At 45.4% G+C, this 19254-nt stretch overlaps 1 protein-coding gene and 1 non-coding gene across 2 annotated transcripts in view; both read left to right on the top strand.

Moving 5' to 3' along the window:
• TENT2 (terminal nucleotidyltransferase 2) overlaps positions 1-19254 on the top strand; it is a 45669-nt gene extending 26415 nt beyond the window's left edge. Inside the window, exons 10-14 of the mRNA XM_056541596.1 lie at positions 1279-1322; positions 3671-3807; positions 10656-10747; positions 16039-16118; positions 17042-19254. Of these exons, the coding sequence (XP_056397571.1) occupies positions 1279-1322; positions 3671-3807; positions 10656-10747; positions 16039-16118; positions 17042-17119 (431 nt within the window). The 3' untranslated portion in view covers positions 17120-19254. The remainder of the gene's footprint in view (positions 1-1278; positions 1323-3670; positions 3808-10655; positions 10748-16038; positions 16119-17041) is intronic.
• Positions 6735-6924, top strand: LOC130343291 (U2 spliceosomal RNA). The gene has a single exon (XR_008882644.1). It is a non-coding gene; the product is annotated as a U2 spliceosomal RNA (small nuclear RNA).

The following is a 19254-nucleotide window of genomic DNA, read 5'->3' as shown; positions in this document are numbered from 1 at the left end:
CAGCTGTTGCAAATGGTGTTAGGCTTCCAATGGTGATCTTAATGCTGGGGGTGGATAAGCTAGATGCGTTTTGGGAGTGACCCCTTTTTCAATAGCTATTGAAAAAGGGATCACTCCCGAAACGCGTCTAGCTTTATGTCTCTGTGGATTACAAAGCAATTCTATGGATTACAAAGCATTATAACTGTCCAAAATTTCCTATACCATTGGTGACTGCCCCATTATTTTATTTTATATTTTAATATTATTTTTTGCACAACGTAATATTATTTTTAACTGTTTTTGTACAAATTCTTTGTTAATATATTTAGTAGATCCATAGCAAGGGCCCTGCTAGGACTACTATATTTTACGTTAATAAACTAATTTTTACTCATATTATCATAAATAAAATGAATAAAAAGCTATCAAAAAGTCAGATCAAAACAAAAATGGTACCGATAAAAACTTCAGATCCGTACATGGAAAAATAAGTTATAGGGATCAGAAGATGACAATTTTTTAAACGTATACATTTTCCTACATGTAGTTATGATTTATTTCAGAAGTAATACAAAATCAAACCTATATAAGTAGGGTATCATTTTGATCGTATGGAGATACAGAATAAAGATAAGGGGTCATTTTTTACCGAAAAATGTACTGTGTAGAAACCGTAGCCCCCAAAAGTTACAAAATGGTGTTTTTTCTTCCATTTTGTCCCACAATGATTTTTTTTTTTTCCTGTTTCGCTGTAGATTTTTGGGTAAAATGACTGATGTCATTACAAAGTGGAATTGGTGGCGCAAAAAATAAACAATCATATGAATTTTTAGGTGCAAAATTGAGTGTTCTGATTTTTAAAAGGTATGGAGGAAAAAACAAAAGTGCAAAAATGAAAAATCGCCAAAGAGGGAAGGGGTTAAACAAGTGCTGCTCTGCTAGAATGGTGCTTGTTTACAAGCAGGGATCACCCAGTCTATAAAGGCCCTTAAGATGCATATTGACACCAGGACTATGCTGCTCGTCAAATCTGATAGCATTTGCAACAGAGGCTACAAACAGACTCTGCAAGTATGAACATAGCTTCAATACATGCAGATTTACAAGAATTTTTTTTGTGTGGTTCCTGCGTAACTTTTTATCTGTCAAGTGTCACCCCTTAATCCTTTCTCTGATGATACCTTAAAGGTTTCTGGTACTCTGTGAGACAGCAAAATAGGACTGTATTGGATACACTTACACTGTAAATCATGTACATTGTATAGATGATTTTTTTTTTTTTTTTTTTTTTTTTAGTGCTACCTGAACCCATTCTTCCATCTCTACAGAAAAATTACCCAGTAAGTCAAATTGTTAATACCAGTGAATTCTTATATATACACACATATACTGTACCTATACATTTAGATACAGGCTTGTTAAACAACATTGTGTTCACATCCTTTTAGCCTAAGTAATGGGCAGGCGCTGATGTTGGCTTGTAGCTGCAATTGTAATTTATTCCAAAGATATTTAATGAGATTAACCAAAAAAGGGCTCTCATTTTGTTTTTCCCTGAAAGTGTCATATTGACATAAGGTAAAAAAAGATTTTTTCCTAAACTATTCTTCTGCATCTTAAAAGCCCAGATTTTAACATGAGCCTCTTACACTATAACCTAGATAGATCATATATACTAGGTTTCTTTTATTATGGGGGAAAAAAAAAAAAAACAGTGAAGGATCCTGTTGCATAGCTGAGAGGGATTGTGGGCCCAAATTACTTAGGAGTTCATGACTGAGCTATTGTTACTCATTGATGCCCCCACTTCACAAGTTACTGTTGACTAGCGGGTCAGAAATCTGATTATATGACAGTGTGAGGACTGATGTACAGCTAAGCTCAGCTATTGTATACATAGCTGAGCATAGCTAACTATTTGGTTTTACATACATAACAGTTTGCAGGCTGACCTACTCAATTGTTTTATAGAAAGAGTGCACATCCTTTATTCCAGGAGCCACCTATTTTCTTTGTACTAACTAAAGATTCCACCATCAGGATTGGACTTTCATTTATTAGCTATGTAGAAGGACTAGTCTGGCACTTCAGATCTGAGTCAGTAAACTCGATATAGCAATTCTCAGCAGTGTGAATCGTGGCCGAAGGCTGTCAGCTAGTGGTGCAGATTCGTATAGAGGCAAGTCCACAAAACTATGTAAGAAGTAGTAAGTTGATCGCATTCGGTAGCAGCTTATTTATTCAAACATATTCAGTGGGTACAGTCATGCAGGGGCGCCTCCATGGGACGGGTCAGTTTCCCGTGACAGGCACGCTTCGTCTAGCCAACGCTTTGCGTTGGCTAGACGAAGCGTACCTGTCACTGGTAACGGACCCGTCCCATGGAGGTGCCCCTGCATGCCAGTAAATCAGGGCCATTCAGCGGGTACAAAGAGTGGAGTGTACTTTTCTTTGTGGGTTTTAATCCCCTACAACTTTTTTTTTTCCACGGTATTTACAAAGGTTTCTGTACATTTTGCACTTTTCCCTACATTTTTTTTCTCTTTTTCCACATCCTCTGATCTGTAATGATTTCCTCAGCTGAAATTCACCACATTTTCTGTGGAAACCTTTGTAAATATGTTGGGTTTTTGTGAAAATTTCAGGGCCACGCTCACTTTCCACAGCGGCCATGCCCCCTTTTCGGGTTTTCTCAGTAAAATGGAGAGTTAGTCAAGTTTTTTTTTCTATTCTGGCACAGAGAATCTGGTGCACAACCCAACAAAACATGTCTGGTTTACAATAGTAAATCAGGGCTAATATGTTTGAATAAATATGCTACAGAGCAGTGGGTGCGATCAATTTACTACTTCTTACATAGTTTCATTTATTAGCGTTTAACCTCTTAAGGACGCAGGGCATACCTGTACGCCCTGCGCCCAATCCCGGTATATAACGCGGGGTCACGTCCCTAGACATAAAGGGGTACTTCGCCCCTAGACATCTTATCCCGGGGGTCCTGCCACTGGGGACCCCTGCAATCTCCCCTGTAGCACCGTGTCATCTGCTGCACAGAGCAAAGTTTGCTAAGTGTCTGGTGGGCGATTTAGGGGTTGGCGTATCGTGATGTCACAACCCCGCCCCCGTGATGTCACAACCCCGCCCCCTCGATGCAGGTCTATGGAAGGGGGCGTGGCGGTCGAGACCCCGCGATCAGACATCTTATCCCCTATCCTTTGGATAGGGGATAAGATGTCTAGGGGCGGAGTACCCCTTTGAAGCACAGAATCTTAGATTTAGCTTATGTATGTGGTTCACCACAAAAGGTTTTACTTCCGTTTTCTGTCAGGCAGGGAGAAAACTGCAGGTGACATTAGGAAGAAAACTCTTACGGTCTTCCCTTCCCTTTACACCATCTGGTGACCATAGGGGAAGATACAGAACTTAGTACAAATGTTGCTCCTTGACATTACACATAAGGGTCACAGCTTCTAAATTCTGAAGGGTAGTACAGAACGGAGAGAGACCTTTTTTTAGATATCGGTTTTTCTTTTCCATAATGAAAAGCTCTGTTTCCTTCATTTTATTACACATTTATCTTGATGTTAAATAACTGCTGTTTCAGTATCTGTTAGTTCCAGAATATAAAATCTGTGCAATGTAGTAAAACGGTTTTTGATTTTTATTTTTTTCCCCTCTTCATTAACAGGAATGTTTTAACCCTGCTATGCAGTTGCACCTTGTCCATCATGCTCCTCGCAATATCCCTAAATATGTCTCCAAAAATGGATCAAGCTTGGGTGACCTTCTTGTGGGATTCTTGAAATATTATGCCATTGAGTTTGAGTAAGTGGCTGCTATGATAGAGTAAAGCTTCACTATGCCAGGCACACGCGATGTTGGAAAACAAGGGAATTTCAATGTGAAACAATCACTTACTACATATGGGAAGTGTTCATTTATGGCTGGGCATGAATAAACAGTAACAGCTCAATTAAAGGGGTGTTCTTTTGAGTAAAACATATTTTAAAAAACGGAAACCAACATATCGGGCTTTTCTCCATCCTAACATTTTCACTGTTAATGCTTCATTTACTGTGTTGCAACAGTATGTGCCAGCCATATAAATAAATGGATAAGTATTTAATGCAAAGATGTGCCTGCTCTGCAAGGCCAGGAGCTGTTATTACAGTGTCTTTTTCATTGTGCACATGAAGGAGGGACTCTGCAGAAATTGTGCCTCCGATCCTGTCTCTGAGGTCTACAGGCAGTTTTCTATTTTATGACTTTTTTGTGCTCTATGCATTATCCGCTTGGAGACTTTATGCTAAGTTCACATCACGATTAGTGCTTCTGTGGCACAGATAAGGTTTTAGAACCACAAATCTGCTGCAATTGTTTCTGTGCACGGACGCCATTTATTCCTTTGGCCCGCACAGACCCGCTTAGGTTGTTTTCTGAGCATAGCCGTCCTTTGATTTGGAATAAAATGTGTGGTCTGCCATGTTTCATTTCAAAAAGAAAGGGAAGGCCTCCAGAGCTTAAAGGAAATCTTCGGATAGAGGATAAGTGTCTGATTGCCGGGGGGGGGGGGGGATTTGGACGCTGGGGTAATTTCTTCCAATTAAAGCGCAACTCTTACAATACAAATATTTAAAACTTGCATGATTTTCAGATTAACCCTTCAGAGCGATAACAATGATTTTAGAGCTCACTGCTATAGAGCCCCCTATGGTGCACAGCTACTTACAGTACATTCTTTTAGTGCTGGGCGGTATGCCGGTTCATACCGAATACCAAAATTTTTGTCCTGCACAATATGAATTTTTCCCATACCGCAATACCGGTTGGACCCCTCCCCCTCGGGAATGAATTATCAACCCAGCGCTGCGCTGTCCCCACATCGGGGAACTAATCACATGTCACCCGAAAGTGATGCCCTCCTCGTCCTCCTGTTTGTTCCCGGCCGGTTATAGGTTGAGCGCACTATCATTTAAGCTGGCTTCTTACATGACAGTGCACTCAACCTATCACCGGCCAAGGTGGAACATCCCTGCGGCCGGTGATAGGCTGACGGCTCTCCAACGTTCCCGTCCCCAGGAAGCAGGCGAGGCCGGTACCGAAGGTGAGTTAAAGTTTATTTTGTTTATCCTTTACAGCCCGGGCAAAGGGATACAGCGTACAGTACAGAGTTCCAGTGCCGGCGGCCCGCAACAAACAGGAGGACGAGGTGGGCATCTATTGCGGGCGACATGTGATTAGTTCCCCGATGGGGGCAGCGCAGCTCTGGGCTGGTAATTAATTGCTAATTAATTAATAGGCCATCAATGAATAAGGTAAAGAGATTTCAGAGAAGGCTGTGTGCCTATAGAACTTAATGCACCAGTGCAAAACAAACGCTTAGATCCTGTTTGTTTAAAAGGTGAAAATAACCAGTGGAGATGTAATTTCTCGGTCGCCTCATTGGGGAACACAGAGACCATGGGTATTCTTCTGCTGACCACTAGGAGGCTGACACATGGCAAAAAAAAAGTCTGCTCCTCCCGGCAGGAGATACCTGCCCACAGGAACAGCTAATCAGTTTTAGCTTAGTGTCAGTAGGAGGCAGACACAGGTCTGGAGCTCTTCAGACCTGTTCTTTTAGCTCTTATTTTCTAGCTAGGGACGTCTAGTTAGCATTTTTTTTTCGTTATTTATCTAGGTTTTGGTGACAGGAGCATGGCGCTACCTGATCGCCCACATGCGACAAAGGGGCCGCCAACCCCTTCTCGTCAACGATCAGCTCCTGGCGGTAGTTCCCTGGGTTCGGGTCCCCCACTGGCCCCTGCCTGCCTTGCTACGGCAGCTTACCGCGATGCAGCGCAGCATTTAGCTGACTGAAGACTCCAGGGTGAGTATGAGAAGATGGAGCTGTGGGGGAGTATGTACTATATCCCTCCTCTCCCTTCCTAATGTTCATCAGGGGTCCCCCTGGTTCTGTAGTGCACAGCTCCTCAGCCGCCATTACACATGGCTGTGCTGGGCTGGACCCCTCATGGCCTTCGGCACCATTCTGGAGGGGACAACACGGTGGGCTGAACCACCGCATCCCCTCTGCCAGTTACAGGATTAATGGGTTCCCTCCACTAAATGTCCCCCCTGGCCACTTTTTTATTCTTTGCTGCCCCAGGGTCAGTCTTCTGGGGCAGCTGGTCTCTGGTGCCAAGTGGCTGACCACTTCCCTAGTGGGGGCGCAACCAGCCCACTTGCCGGAGTCCTGGCCCCATTCTTCCACCCTCTGACCGGAGAGCCGCTACTGCTGCCCGGTGTTAGGCTTTCGGGGGCAGCTTTCTCACCCGACAGGATGATTCCCCAGCGGGGGAGGAGCCAGCCGCGTCAAACTACCAGTCCCCTGGCCCAGTCCTTGAATCAGCCGCATGATCGTGCGGCTGGCACCTCTGTTCATGCGGCCAGGTGATGGCGGGATCGGCCTCTTCACACTATAGCCCAGGCCAGGTCACTGTCTTTTTTTTTTTTTTTTTTTCCCCCCGCTCTTCTTAGCCCAGCCTCCTCTTTACTTTGTTGGGCCGTCTCAAGCATCTCCTGGGGGCGGCATTCTGCACCAGCGAGCTGCTCTGCAAAGTGAGAAAGCTCTTCTGTTTCCATTCTTGTGCTTGGCCCCCCTCTGGTGGCCAAAAGTTGTTACTGCAGCCTTACTGTATAATGTGGCTTTCTCCGTGCCCCTATCTGTAGGGCAGTCTGCGGGTGTTTTTTTACTGGAGTACTCTTCGAAGCTCACTTCTCGGGCTTTTTGAGTAGGATCAAGTGTAGTATCTGTTCTTAGTTTCTCATCTGATACGTCTCATATCTGGGGACCTTATATTAGATAGATTTTTGGAGGACGGAGGCCGAATCCTAAGCCTGCCACCGTCACCTTATCTGCATGACCGATAGGGCAGTTTCAACAGGTTCAGCGCATCCCACAGGTTGGAATGCTTGGTTTTTGCTCCAAGTATCGTGCCCCATGCCCTTGGGCATTGTCCCATTATGTGCACATGAGCTGCAGACTTAGTCAGCACTAGGTGCTTCTAGCTCCAGTTCCTGAGTAACCTTGTTCTGGTTTTTCGCTGCTTTTCCTTGCTCCCGTTGGCTATTTTTACTGTGTTTTGCAGCAGGTTCAGTGGGGACAGGCAGCTGCTATTCCGGTACTCTGCTGTGAGTGACAGTTGACTGGGGTACGATGGACCCTCTTCACTATCCATAGAGGTTGGGAGGTCTGCCGCATCCGCGCTTGTAGCTCTGGTACCCTGCTATGTCGGGGTTGACTGTTTGTTGGGCCCTTTTGAATCGCCCATGGAGGACGTGATACTTGCCACAGCTGCAGCCCTAGTGCTCCTCGGCATGTGGGTGTTGCCGGGTGGGTGTTCCTGCATGCTCACAGGTCTCCCTGCATCCATGGGAGCTCACTTTCCCCCTCATCCGATGCTGACTCCTGGTTTCCTGTTACCGGGGGGAGCCAACCAACATTGGTGTCCCTACGGGGCACTGAACCTTCTAGCATTCACTAACATGGACATTGTCAAAGGGGTTTGATGTAGCCTTGGCTTCTAGTACGAGGGGTCCAGTGTTCAATGGTACTGGCATCCACCTTTCCCCTCCATGGGTGGGGTATCACTGGCCTTCTAGTCACTTGCATGTTACCTGCGGTAGCCTACACAGCGCTCTCCCCCTATACGAGGGGTCGTGGTGGTGAGCCTATTATGGCTAGTAGTGCAGTTTCTTACCCCCTTCCACGGGGGAGTTGTCAGTGTCTCTGCGATCACTGAGATGTATTCCTGTCTGGGTTTGCTTGGTTCTGACTGGCTCGTCCAGCGTTTTCATTCCCCACCCCAGGGGAGGCGCTATGGCGTGCTTAGTTGGCCTTCTGCTTCGGCTAATTTATCACTCATTCTTCTTTCCAGGGACAGGGTGTATTAGTGGTCTGGCTACACCCTACTATTGCCTACTATAAAATGCCTATCATTGCTCATACCCTCTTTGCTCGCCCCTCTGGAGTTGGGGCAGAGTTTGTTACGTTGGCCGCTTGTTCACGGTGGTCTTGCATTTCTCCTGTTCTAGGTGAAGTACTGCCAGTCTTCTATACTCCCTCCTGTGGCTGATTCAGCCATCTCGTTGATCCCTTCCGCTTATTGAGGGGTCTATCGGAATTTCAGCCCTTACGCTTCCTCTTCAAGTGGTTGTGTGGCCCTTGTACAATTAGTGCTTTTGCAGCCGTTGTCCGTCGGCCTCCCCGTATCGGAGGGTTACCTTTTGTTCCTCCTCTTCCTCTCTCTGCCCTCATTCTCTTCTTCTCTCTTTTCTTTGTGGCATTTGACTTAGTTGCAGATGTTGCCGTCCTAGCTTTCACTTGACCCTCTTGGGCACTTGTTGGTCCTGTTAGGGCGGTTTCTGTTTTCTCCCCCTCTTCCTCTGGGTGGGGTACTGTGGATTCTGGTCAGGTCCATGCCTTAGCTTCTCCAGCCCCTTGCTATGCCCTCTTTCCCTGCCTGGGTAGGTCTTACTTGGGAGTTGTCCTGGCAGTCCTTGGGCTTCCTTATGCATGAGCATGCTCTCTGTTGATCTCTGCTCTTACTCTCCAGCGATCCTTCTGCTTGGAGTGTCTCGAGGCCTTCCTCCTTGTGGTCCTTCTGTTTGGGCTGCCTTTGGCTCCCCAGGGTTCCACGACAGTCTCAGCTGTGGCAGGTCACCCTCCCTTTTTGGAGTGGGAATTGTGCCATGCTTGCCTGACTGAGTGGGCGCCTTGGAGGTGTCTTACGTTACCTCGCCTTGTCACTTCGGCTGGGTTGACTTCTCGCTTGGTGCCCTCTGTCGGTGACTTGTTCTGGGATATTACTCCATCAGTCATCCAGTCCGTTCTGGCCTTTGGGATCCCCTGCTTTATTGGCCTTTTCTATCCCCTAGCCTTTTGTGTATGCGAGTGCTGGGCAGCATGGTGATATCAGGGGAAGTGGTGCCTTTTTTTCTCTTGGCTACTATTCTTCCCTAGAGTATTTCACTGTTTCCCCAGATTCGTTCAGGTCCTTCTCCCTCGGTATTCGGCCTTTTCAGGTTCTCCTTGCCTTGGGCTCTCTCTTCCAAGTGGCCTTTCCATGCCTTGATTTCCAGGGTGGTTTTACTGAAGCTTCTGCCTTTCCAGTGACTCTTGTCTCTGGCCCTGGCCGGGTTCCGGCCCCTCTCATCTCCGCCCTTTTCTGCGGAAGACAGTCTCTGTTCGCTGCGTCACGCCTTGCCCAAGTCTAGGTGCTCTGCAGCCGGAGTGTGTTTCTTCGGCTTGAGGTTGTCCGCCTCTCCTGGTTTGGGGCTCCTGGGTCCCTCCATTTCTTACTGGATCTGGGATCCTCTGTTTCTCCGAGTGGCTGCTCCCGTTTTCTGGATGGTTCTGTTCCTCCCTGCCGACCTGCTTGCATTTCTCCTTCTCTTTCTGGAGTGACGGGCCCGAGGCATAGGGCCTCGGGGTAGTTGACCTGCCGGTAGTCCGGGTTGCCCTGTTTGGTCGATTTGGGCACCTTGCCGGGCGTGGTTCACCTTGTCGCTTGCCCTTCTCCGCCTTCTTGACTATGGAGCGTACTCTTTGAATTCTCTCTTCCATCCGGTTTTTCGCAGGTGACCTTGGGGCTGTGGGTGTTTGTCTGGCCTCTCAGTTTTGGTGGTCAACGGGTGCTCCTTGCCGCCTTCCGGTCAGTTTTCCTTGTGCGCTCGGACCCGGACAAGTCTGTCTTCGTCCCCTTCTGGCGACTCTGGTTTCCACCTTCTGAGTCTTGTCTTCTTGCTGGCTGTGCTCAGCTGCCTTTTGCTTGTCATTCTCCCTCCTCAGCCTCTGTCCTTCAGTTGCAACTGGCCTTCTTACAGGACTTTCCCTTGAGCCTCTCCGACTTGTTCTCTTCCCAATTTTGGCCAGGCCTATGTGGTCCAGCATCTTCTGTCTTGTCTTCGGGGTGTTTTCCTCCCTACCAGGACGAGTTCGGTTCGGCAGGCCCCTGGGACATCCGTTTCTTGCTGTTTTTGGTAAGCTCTCGGACCCCAGTCTCACTTTTCTGTCCTAGCTCCCCTTCATGTTTTGTGGGGGCTTCCGGGTGGTTGAATCCCGGTTTCCTATGGGTCTCGACAACTTTCTTCTTGGAAAGGATAGGGCTCAGTCTCTGGTCTGACCTTTACTTCTCTGGTGGTTGTTTTTTCCCACCAAAGGAACTGCTTTGGGACGTCCCATGGTCTCTGTGAGGCAACCGAGAAAAGTTTTTTTTTTTTTTTTTTTTTTTTTTGCACTCTCTGTAAAATCTTTCTCGTAGCATTCATTGGGGAAAACAACAACCACCCATTTTTGGTTACCTGCTCAGGTTGTTGCCTGTTGTTACTTTCTAGTGTCCTCCTACTGCTTTGTGACACAACTGATTATCTCTGTGCCTGGGGGGGGGGGGGTTATATCCTGCTGGGAGGAGCAGACTTTTTTTGCCTAGTGTGAGCATCTGTGTTCCACTATGAAGACTACGAGAGAGAGATTTTATGGTGAGTACAAAAAAATCCCCTTTTTGTAGATCTGTCATACTCTGTATTGTATCCTTCACTGCTTGACTTTCTCCAATACTATTAGGACTGATCTTGTACTCTGAAGAAGGTACACTCTGTACACCCATAGTAATGCTGCATTTCTCTCTTAGCTGGAAAAACAAGATGATTTCTGTTCGTGAAGGCAAAGCTTTGCAGAGAACAGATGGCATTGAATGGAGGAACAAATACATCTGTGTGGAAGGTAAGAAATCGGTTCCGCCAAACAGTAAATCAGAAGTTACTTTTATATCTAATTTTGAAATTTTTTTAAATTGCTCATAGGTATTTACAATGGAAACTAATGGAAAGTAAACTAATATTCTTTAAAGCGTACCCGTCAGATCCAACAAAATATTTTTTTAAATATCATTCAGTACCTAATCCTGACCATGTACATGTAATTTTTATGTGTCTAGCACCTGCGCTCACAGCTGTCCATCAAGGAAGTGTGTCCATGGCATAGGTGATGATGCATGGACACAGCAGGACTAGTATGTGTCCAAGCAGGCAGGGGGGCAGTTGTTTGACTGGCTTTTTCAGTATGAAATACTGAAAATTTTCTAATGAAAGCAATTGTAAAACCTATTGGTTTTGCATGCTTTACAACATATCAAAAGTTTTTGTATCTGACTGACATTGCCTATTTAAGCTTCCTATCACTTTGGGTCTACAGTTCCTTTGCAGACCTATACAACTCCATGAAGACAGACTACAAACAAACCCTCTGTAGTCTGATCCTGTAGTCATACTCTATCTACCCCTTGTTTGTTTTCTTTTCTTTTTTTTTTTCAAGTTCTATTTGAGTTTTAAGAGATACAAAACATAGAAACGAGCATAGCAATGCCCTCATTCATTATAACAATGAAATAAAATAAGATATAATAAAAGGAAAAAAAAACAAAGAAAAGGAAAAAAAACAGTAGTACATCCATTTGCAATTCTGCAGCGGAGTCGGTCTAGGCATGCATATACTTTGGTAACCAAAGTACCTAAAAGGTCATCTGAAACCCTAGCACATTCAGTACGAAATCATAAAGAAACTCCCAATCCAGGGATCACAGATGTAGCGGGTTAAAGTGTTCCCCTAAGTCCAGAGTGCAGCCATTTGTCCCAGTTTTGAATAAAGGCTAGTTCTCTCCCAGTACGTCCTGCTATGAGTCTTTCCATGTAGCATGAAAAATTTACTTTAGCAATTAAGACAGAAATGTCCGTAGAGTTCTGAGATTTCCATAGGGAAGCAATGAGAGTACGTGCAGTAGTGAGCACATGAAAAATTATAGTGCAGCAGTCCGCAGGGAAATCTTGCAGCTGAAGAAAGCAAAGCCATACTATGATCCCATGTCACAGGAAGGTGTAGAACTTTGGAGAGTAGGTCAAAGACTACATGCCAGAATGGAGCGATTTTGGTGCATGACCACCAGACATGGTAGAAGGTCCCCACTTGAACATCACACCTCCAACATGCTGGGTTAGCTGCCGGGTACATTTTAGACAAATGGTTGGGAGTGTAGTACCATCGATACAATAACTTTCTCGAAGACTCCACATGGTTAGTACACTTGCAGAGTCTAAAAGGCAGTGAATACATATACGACCATTGATCCTCTCTAATTAGTAGACCTAAATCCTGTTCCCATTGTGTTTTAAAAAGGCGTACATTAGGGACCAACATGTGTTGCAAATGGCGGTAGGAGACCGATACCCCTCCCCTAGTACCAACGTGACATCAGACTGGGGATGATTTCTATGTGTGAAGGGGGACATACTGCATGGGCGGGGGATAAGGAGGGGGGTTACATCAAAGACTAGGGGTGATTTCTGTGTGTGAAGGGGGACATACTGCACGAGCTTGGGATAAGGAGGGGGGGGGGGGACACACTGCACCCCCACACACAGCACCCCTCAAACACAGCACCTCACACACAGCACCCCTCAAACACACACACCCCCAAAAGATGTTAATTAGTTATGGCAATGGTATGAGTTTTTTCTAAACTTAAACCTCAGTATTCTGATTAAATTGCTGTGCTGGCATGTGAGGGGAAAAAAGTTGGCGTGCATTATAGTTTGGGCACTCTTGTTCAAAAAGGTTCGCCATCACTGATTTAGAGTATAGTTTAATGTCCGAATTCAACAGGGAAATGGGACGAAAATTGGGGGGAGGGGGGGGGGGTTCAGTGGGTGGCTTTCCAGGTTTAGAGAGTGTGACAATTACTACTTCCAGCATCTCGGCTAGAATAGTGCCCCTGCTAGCTATATGGTTGAAGAGGTCAGTAAGTTGAAGAGTAAGAGGAGATGCATGGAGTTTGTACAACTCATCCACAAGTCCATCTGGACAGGATAGGGAAAGGAAAAGACGTGATAGCTTCTATGGAGAGGGTAGGGAGAGAAACAGAGTTGAGAAAGTCAGATATAGAGCTAGATGTAGGTAGTGTAGGAGATTCTGTGGAAGAGAGGTTATACAGGGATTCATAGTATGCTGCAAAGGCGTTGGCTATGCCTTGGGGGGGGGGGGGGGTGGTCAAAGGCCCTAGATCCCTCTGGAAGGGAGAGATGGGCTATGCTGCTTTTAGCTTCCTGAAAATGGACCTGCCTAGCCAACGCCTTCCCAGGTTCACTAGCATGCCGGTAGGAGTTTAGTCTGAGGCGTCTGAGCGCGAGATCAAATTTGTAGAGGTCCAGGGAGTGTAAGTCAGCGGTCAGAGTGGCTATGCGGGATGCGGTGGCAGATGAGAAAGACATTTTATTCTGTCTGTAGGTCAGCGAGCTCCGTTTGCAAAGAAAGCTGTTTTTTTCCTCACCTGCAGTCTGGTGGGCAGATTGGCTAACAATCACCCCCCCCTAATGGGGGCCTTAAAGGCACTCCACAGCGTCTCTTCGCTAGCCACTAAACCTTTATTTTGAGCAAAAAAGGATGCTATGGTGTCCTGCAATTTAGGTTGGTAAGTCAGGTGTTGAACATATGGGCTGGCACGCCACAGCGATGCCCTCAGTTGAGAAGGACCCTCTGTTATGCTGATAGTGATGGGTGCATGGTCCGACCAGGTGATGGTGTGAATTTGGGATTTAGAAATCGCGCCAAGTAAATGTTTGCTAAAAAAAAGTCTGTTCTGGTAGGATGCGAGAGAAAAATCATCGCTAGGATGATGGATCCTCCAAATCAAATAATTCTCTACCCGAAACTGTGTTGAAGATGGGAGTAGGTTCAGGGCATGGCGACGGGGATATGGTTTCCATAGACGGCCACAAAGTAGCGTTGAAATCGCCCACCACAAGAAGGGGTGCTGCTACGGAGCATGCCACCCTGTTCAATATGTGTTTCACAAAGACATGTTTTTTTCTGTTAGGGGCATAAACTACTACTATTGTGTATGCAACCGTATTGAGAGAACAATGTACAATAAGGGATCTACTGCTGCTGTCCGCATCCACCACCACATCAGAGACCGCAATGGTATTTTTAATGGCCAGTGCCACCCCTCTTTTTGTGACGGGCGTCCGCGAAAAAAAATGTGAGGAAAGGCTTTGTGACGCAGTCTAACGGTATCCAGTTCCAACAGATGCGTTTCTTGCAGACACATAATATCCGCACCTAGACATTTGGCCTCTGCCCACACTAGCGAGCGATTATACGGGGAGTTCAGTCCCCGGTCATTCAGTGAAGCAATTTGTATAACCATTGTGGGGGGGAGAGAACCACGGCAGCAGCATACCTCTAGATTCACATTCTTAGGAGCAAATAATTAGACATTCCAATAGCATAGCAATAAACATCTCACCAGGTGAACTCACCGAAACAATAATAACATAAAGAAAAGGTTCCACCAACCTGGTGCTAAACAATAGTGCAATGCACAAGAGCTGTACCCATAGTGACCCCTGGAGAGAGCCACTGTCGAGGGAATATGGAGAAAAGGACTAAACCATATACTATCGTGTGCCTATCCGGCTAGGTATGTATTAACCCATATAAAAAATAATCTTAAGCTGATTTACATTTCCCATACTGTACCACAGTCCAGTCATTGGACCGCTTACGAGGAGGGTGGGGACCTCATGCTCTGCAGATGAAGGAAAGGAAAGATGCCAGGCATGGCAGAGATCCAAGAAGTCCTCCGGTGAACATGTTTAGATCCTTCCTAGGTGGCGACAATCTTGGTCGGGAATCCCCATTTATAGGGGATGCCATGAGCCCGCAGGATAGTGGTAAATTCTCGGCGACGAGCCAATGTTGCGGCGAAGAGGTCATTGAAAATGGACAAGCGGGAGAACCGGTCCGGTAATGTCGAGGGTTGGCGAGCAGCCAGGACAATCTTTTCTTTCACGTGGTAGAAATGTACCCTCATTATAACATCACGAGGGGAGGCGGCAGGGATCGATTTCGGTTTAGGGAGACAGTGCACCCTATCTAGCAACAAATCCTGCGTGGGAGGCCAAAGGCAGCGAAGTAATCTGTAACAAACCCTGTGACGTCTTCAGCTTAACCTCTGGAATACCGCGGATCCGGAGGTTGTTCCTCCTGGAAAGGTCCTCCATGTCAGCAATTGTAGCCTTGAGAGCAGTTATTTCATCCTCCGTGGCATTTACACTGTCCACTACAGTATTGTGGGCAGAGGTGAGCTCTCCCATTTTGGTCTACACGTGGGAAGTGCGGGTACCAAGGGAGTGCAGCTGTATGCTGGACACCGCTGACCGTATTTTGCTCCGGATGATGGAGGTAAGATCCGCAGCCACAGCTAGCAGTGCTGCTTCCATGAGAGCTGGAGATAGGCCCTTCGGTGAGGTTCCGTGGGCTGCAGCAGGCCCCTGAGAGACCGGGGTACAGGTCCACCGGCGAGGCGTGAGGATAATGGAAAGGGGAGTCTGCAGGTGCGGAGCTAGCAGAGCTCTGTGAGGAGGCTCCCCCGGTTAACGAGCACCCCAGGAAGCTGGGGAGTCGCTAGGAGCGCGAGACTCTACCATGCCAGCAGCTGGCAGGCCGCCGGTGCCATCTTCCACGACTAGGAAGAACTGAGAGTTTAAGCTGGCTTTTCTTCCCTTTCTTCGTCCAGGCCATAGTGCACCGCAATCAGGAACAGCTGACAGTGCTGGGAATGTTAAGTAGGGTAGAAAGTGGCCGGTATGGGCTGCTAAAAGGCCAGAGACAGACAGCGCTCACATATCAAGAGTCCTCCGGCATGCGCGTCCAGGCCTCGCCCCCCCCCCCCCCCCCTCTCTTTGTATCTTTTCAATCTACCAAATGTGTATTGCAAGACGTAAATGATGCATGGTAGTATGAGCATAGGATCAGACCACATGGGGTTTGTCTGTAATCTGTTACCATAAACACACACTTTTTCATTTTAATTTGCACCTAAAAAGAGGCTAGTTTTATGACACAATTTTGTCTTGGACCTGTGCTCATGTGACGAAACAAAGGTTTAAAGCACTCGTCATGATAGTTGCTATAACAGTCTATTCTGTATAAACCATTTTGTGTTTTTTCTTTTGTAGAGCCATTTGACAGAACAAACACTGCTAGAGCTGTACATGAAAAACACAAATTTGACATGATTCAGGAAGAATTCTTGAAGGTAAGGGCTGTTGAATATGACACATTGGGGGGGGGGGGGGGGGACTTGTGCAAAGGAAAATGTGACCAGTTACCCAAAACAACCAATCTGATAGCTTATTTTATTTTTCAGAGGCCTATTTAAAAAAAAAAGCAATATGGTTGCTATGGGCAACTGGTCAGCCTTTTTCCTCAGCACAGGTCTTGATAAATCTCCCCCAGTTTGCTTGGGTTTTGCGAATTCTTTTCGCAATGCAGAACTGGGCCTAATGTTTAGCTGTAGCTTTTTGCGTTGCATGTATTTTTGCAAGTGCTTGAACCTAGCCCTTTTACAAGGCATGCCATGGTTTTCCAAACTTACAAGCAAGCTGCCATTCCACCTGCACCAGTCAATTTGTCTGATTATAGATCTGTGTGTGTAATAATAGTGGGCCATTTTAGGTTGCTAGAAAAGGCTTTACTGCAGCACACTTAGCCCATAGTGACAATCGGAGGACTGGAAGTTGCTGGAATGGGTGCTGGGGGGGGTTCCAAGGTAAATTCGTTTTTTTATTAATGCACCACCATCAAGATATGACAAAAGTTTTTTTTTTGGAATTGCTGGAGTTTGTGCAACTGCTGCACAAGTAGCAGCTGTACCTTGTATTGTATCTCATCCCGTTTACTTACAGGACAAGCTGCAATACCAGGGACAGCCTATACTGGATTTACAAAACTGTGCCTGAGGCGCCCTCACGACCACTGTAATCCCTTTACTTTGGTGATCTGTGGGGTGCTAGGAGTTGGACCCGCACAAATCAGATATTTATGTCCTATCATCATAGTTTGCCATCAATATAAAAGTCCTGAAAAGTCATATATAAATTTTGCTGCCATCCTGCTCTTTCCGTAATAATTTAATACAGTTGATATGTAAAATAAAATTCTATTTTCCCTCCTTTTTAGGCTTGGGTGAGATTAAGAGACAACAAAGATCTCAACAGTGTGCTGCCTCTTCAAAGAGTTGTTGGAAAGCAGAAATGATAGCCTCTTATAGATGGACCTATAAAAATAAAAATTTACTTTTCCTCTGCAATATGCTTACACCTCAAGAATTTGACTTTTAACCATCAATATAAACTGTATAAAAAAAGAAAAACTTTTAGAAAAAGTTAAATTTTTTGTGTGCACAGTATGTTCCTTTTTTATTGTACATTTTGCTGTTGTATGTATCTGGGGGTGTTTGCTGGACCTTGATTTAATATATTTGTGAGCGTGAGACCGTTGCTGTCTTTTCCTTGTGAGAAATTCTAGAATTGCACTACACACTGATAACATGTTCTTCTCCTAGAGTCAATCTGCGGCTTTCCTTTGGCAGTGTACTACACGTCAATGTAAAAGAGTACATATAAGCTTGAATATGTTTACCTCAGTAGCTGCTGCCGTTTCAGTTTTTGTTCCAGGGGATTTTTTTTTTGACTGGAACCTTTACTTTGTTTTGAATCCCTTATCTCCGTTCAGGTTTAAAAAATAAAAAAAAGTTTAAAAATTTTGTGAGATGTTTCTATCTGCATGGGTAGGTACTGATTTTTTTTTTATATAGATTATAGAAAATCTAGTAAGAGTGCTAAGAGAGAAACTGCACTGTTCTATGAGAACAGAGTTCAGACATACAGATTCTGTGCCTATATCATGAAATAAAACATTGTAAATTCGATCACTATTTTATTGGATTTCATTTATAGAGGACCTGTGTGCTCTCCTGACATATGTTTTAGTAAAAACGCCAATTCTCTATAAAATGAACAATTGATGATTATTCTTTGCATTCAGTACTATGTGTCAGGAAATGTAGAGACAAGCAGAATGGTAAGCGTCCAGTTTTGTCAATTTATTAATAAGTTTCTAAAAGAAATAACAGAGGAACAGCACAATGCAAAGTTTCAAGGAATGATAATCTCACGTTATTTCATGAACTATACAAAGATTTCCTAAAACTGACAGGAGACCAAACAGATCCTGAGAAGAAGACCTTTGTGTTTACTGACAATTATTTTTGCATAAAAGCTTTATCCATTATCTTGATGGTCCTTTTAATCATTAAAGCACCAGTTCCCACCCAAACATGTAGTAGTATAATATTGCTGCTAAAATTGTGTTCCCATCCCCCTTATGTTATGTTATATATACTTGTATGTATTCCATAATATAAATTTAAAATGTAGGACCCTAGGCTGTTCTCCTGCCCCATCATAGATCGGTGTGGAGAGGTACAGCTGACTCGGGGTGGCACAGTTGCTAAGTAACCCGTGTGAGATGCCAATAGAGTTCCTAACACAAGCCCTTTTATGATGAGCGAGACTCATGCACAGAACTTGCTGGTTGTTGTACGGCTGCATCAGCAACTGGACACCTAAGATCAGCTGTGCCTCTCCACACCGATCAGCGCAGATTGGGTACGGTCACGCGTAGTGCAACAGCAACGTATTTAACGCTGCGGGACATCCGCTGCACTGCAGGAAATAACAGTGTAGATTTTTCTATAAGCAGACACATCGGGCTACCCGCTGTCGGCCTGTTTGTGCAGTAAGGTTTGGAGACAGGGCCAGCGTGCTGACTGTGACGTGCAGGGCGGGGAAGCCCTGTCTGTCTGCTTATTGGAGAATATGCAGCATTTTTCCCGCTGCCTCAAATACACTGCGCTACGTGTGAACCTACCCTAACGTTACGTTCACACGTTGATAACTGAGCTCCCGCTACAAGTTTCACTACTATTTCAATGAGTCTGCCAGCAATCTGCAAATCTGGTACTATTGCTGATTTTCCATGCGCCCATTGAAGTGAATGGTAACAAAATTTGCAGGGGATTTATCAACGTGTGAGCATACCCTTAAATGATGGGAAAATAATGGTAATGTTACTGATATTCTTAATGACATATAAAATTTCTCTATTGGGGGTGGTTGTCCCTAGGCACTGGCTTATCCTGCCTAGGAGAAGGATTACCAGAAATTGTTCGGTCCCAAGCATGTTCCTTCAGACCCATTATAGCACGGATGGTGCTTGTTGTCAATTTGTTGACCGGGATAACTTTTAATTTTGTTGCAGAGTTATGTAAACTTGTTCTTTGTTTTCTTTTGTACATTGTCACTCCGAATAAAGTTTATGTATAAATTAAA

This window comes from Hyla sarda, chromosome 1 (genome assembly GCF_029499605.1).
Source record: "Hyla sarda isolate aHylSar1 chromosome 1, aHylSar1.hap1, whole genome shotgun sequence".
NCBI classification, from domain to species: domain Eukaryota; kingdom Metazoa; phylum Chordata; class Amphibia; order Anura; family Hylidae; genus Hyla; species Hyla sarda.
Note: the sequence above shows the minus strand (reverse complement) of the source record. Positions and strands in the feature narration are given on the sequence as shown.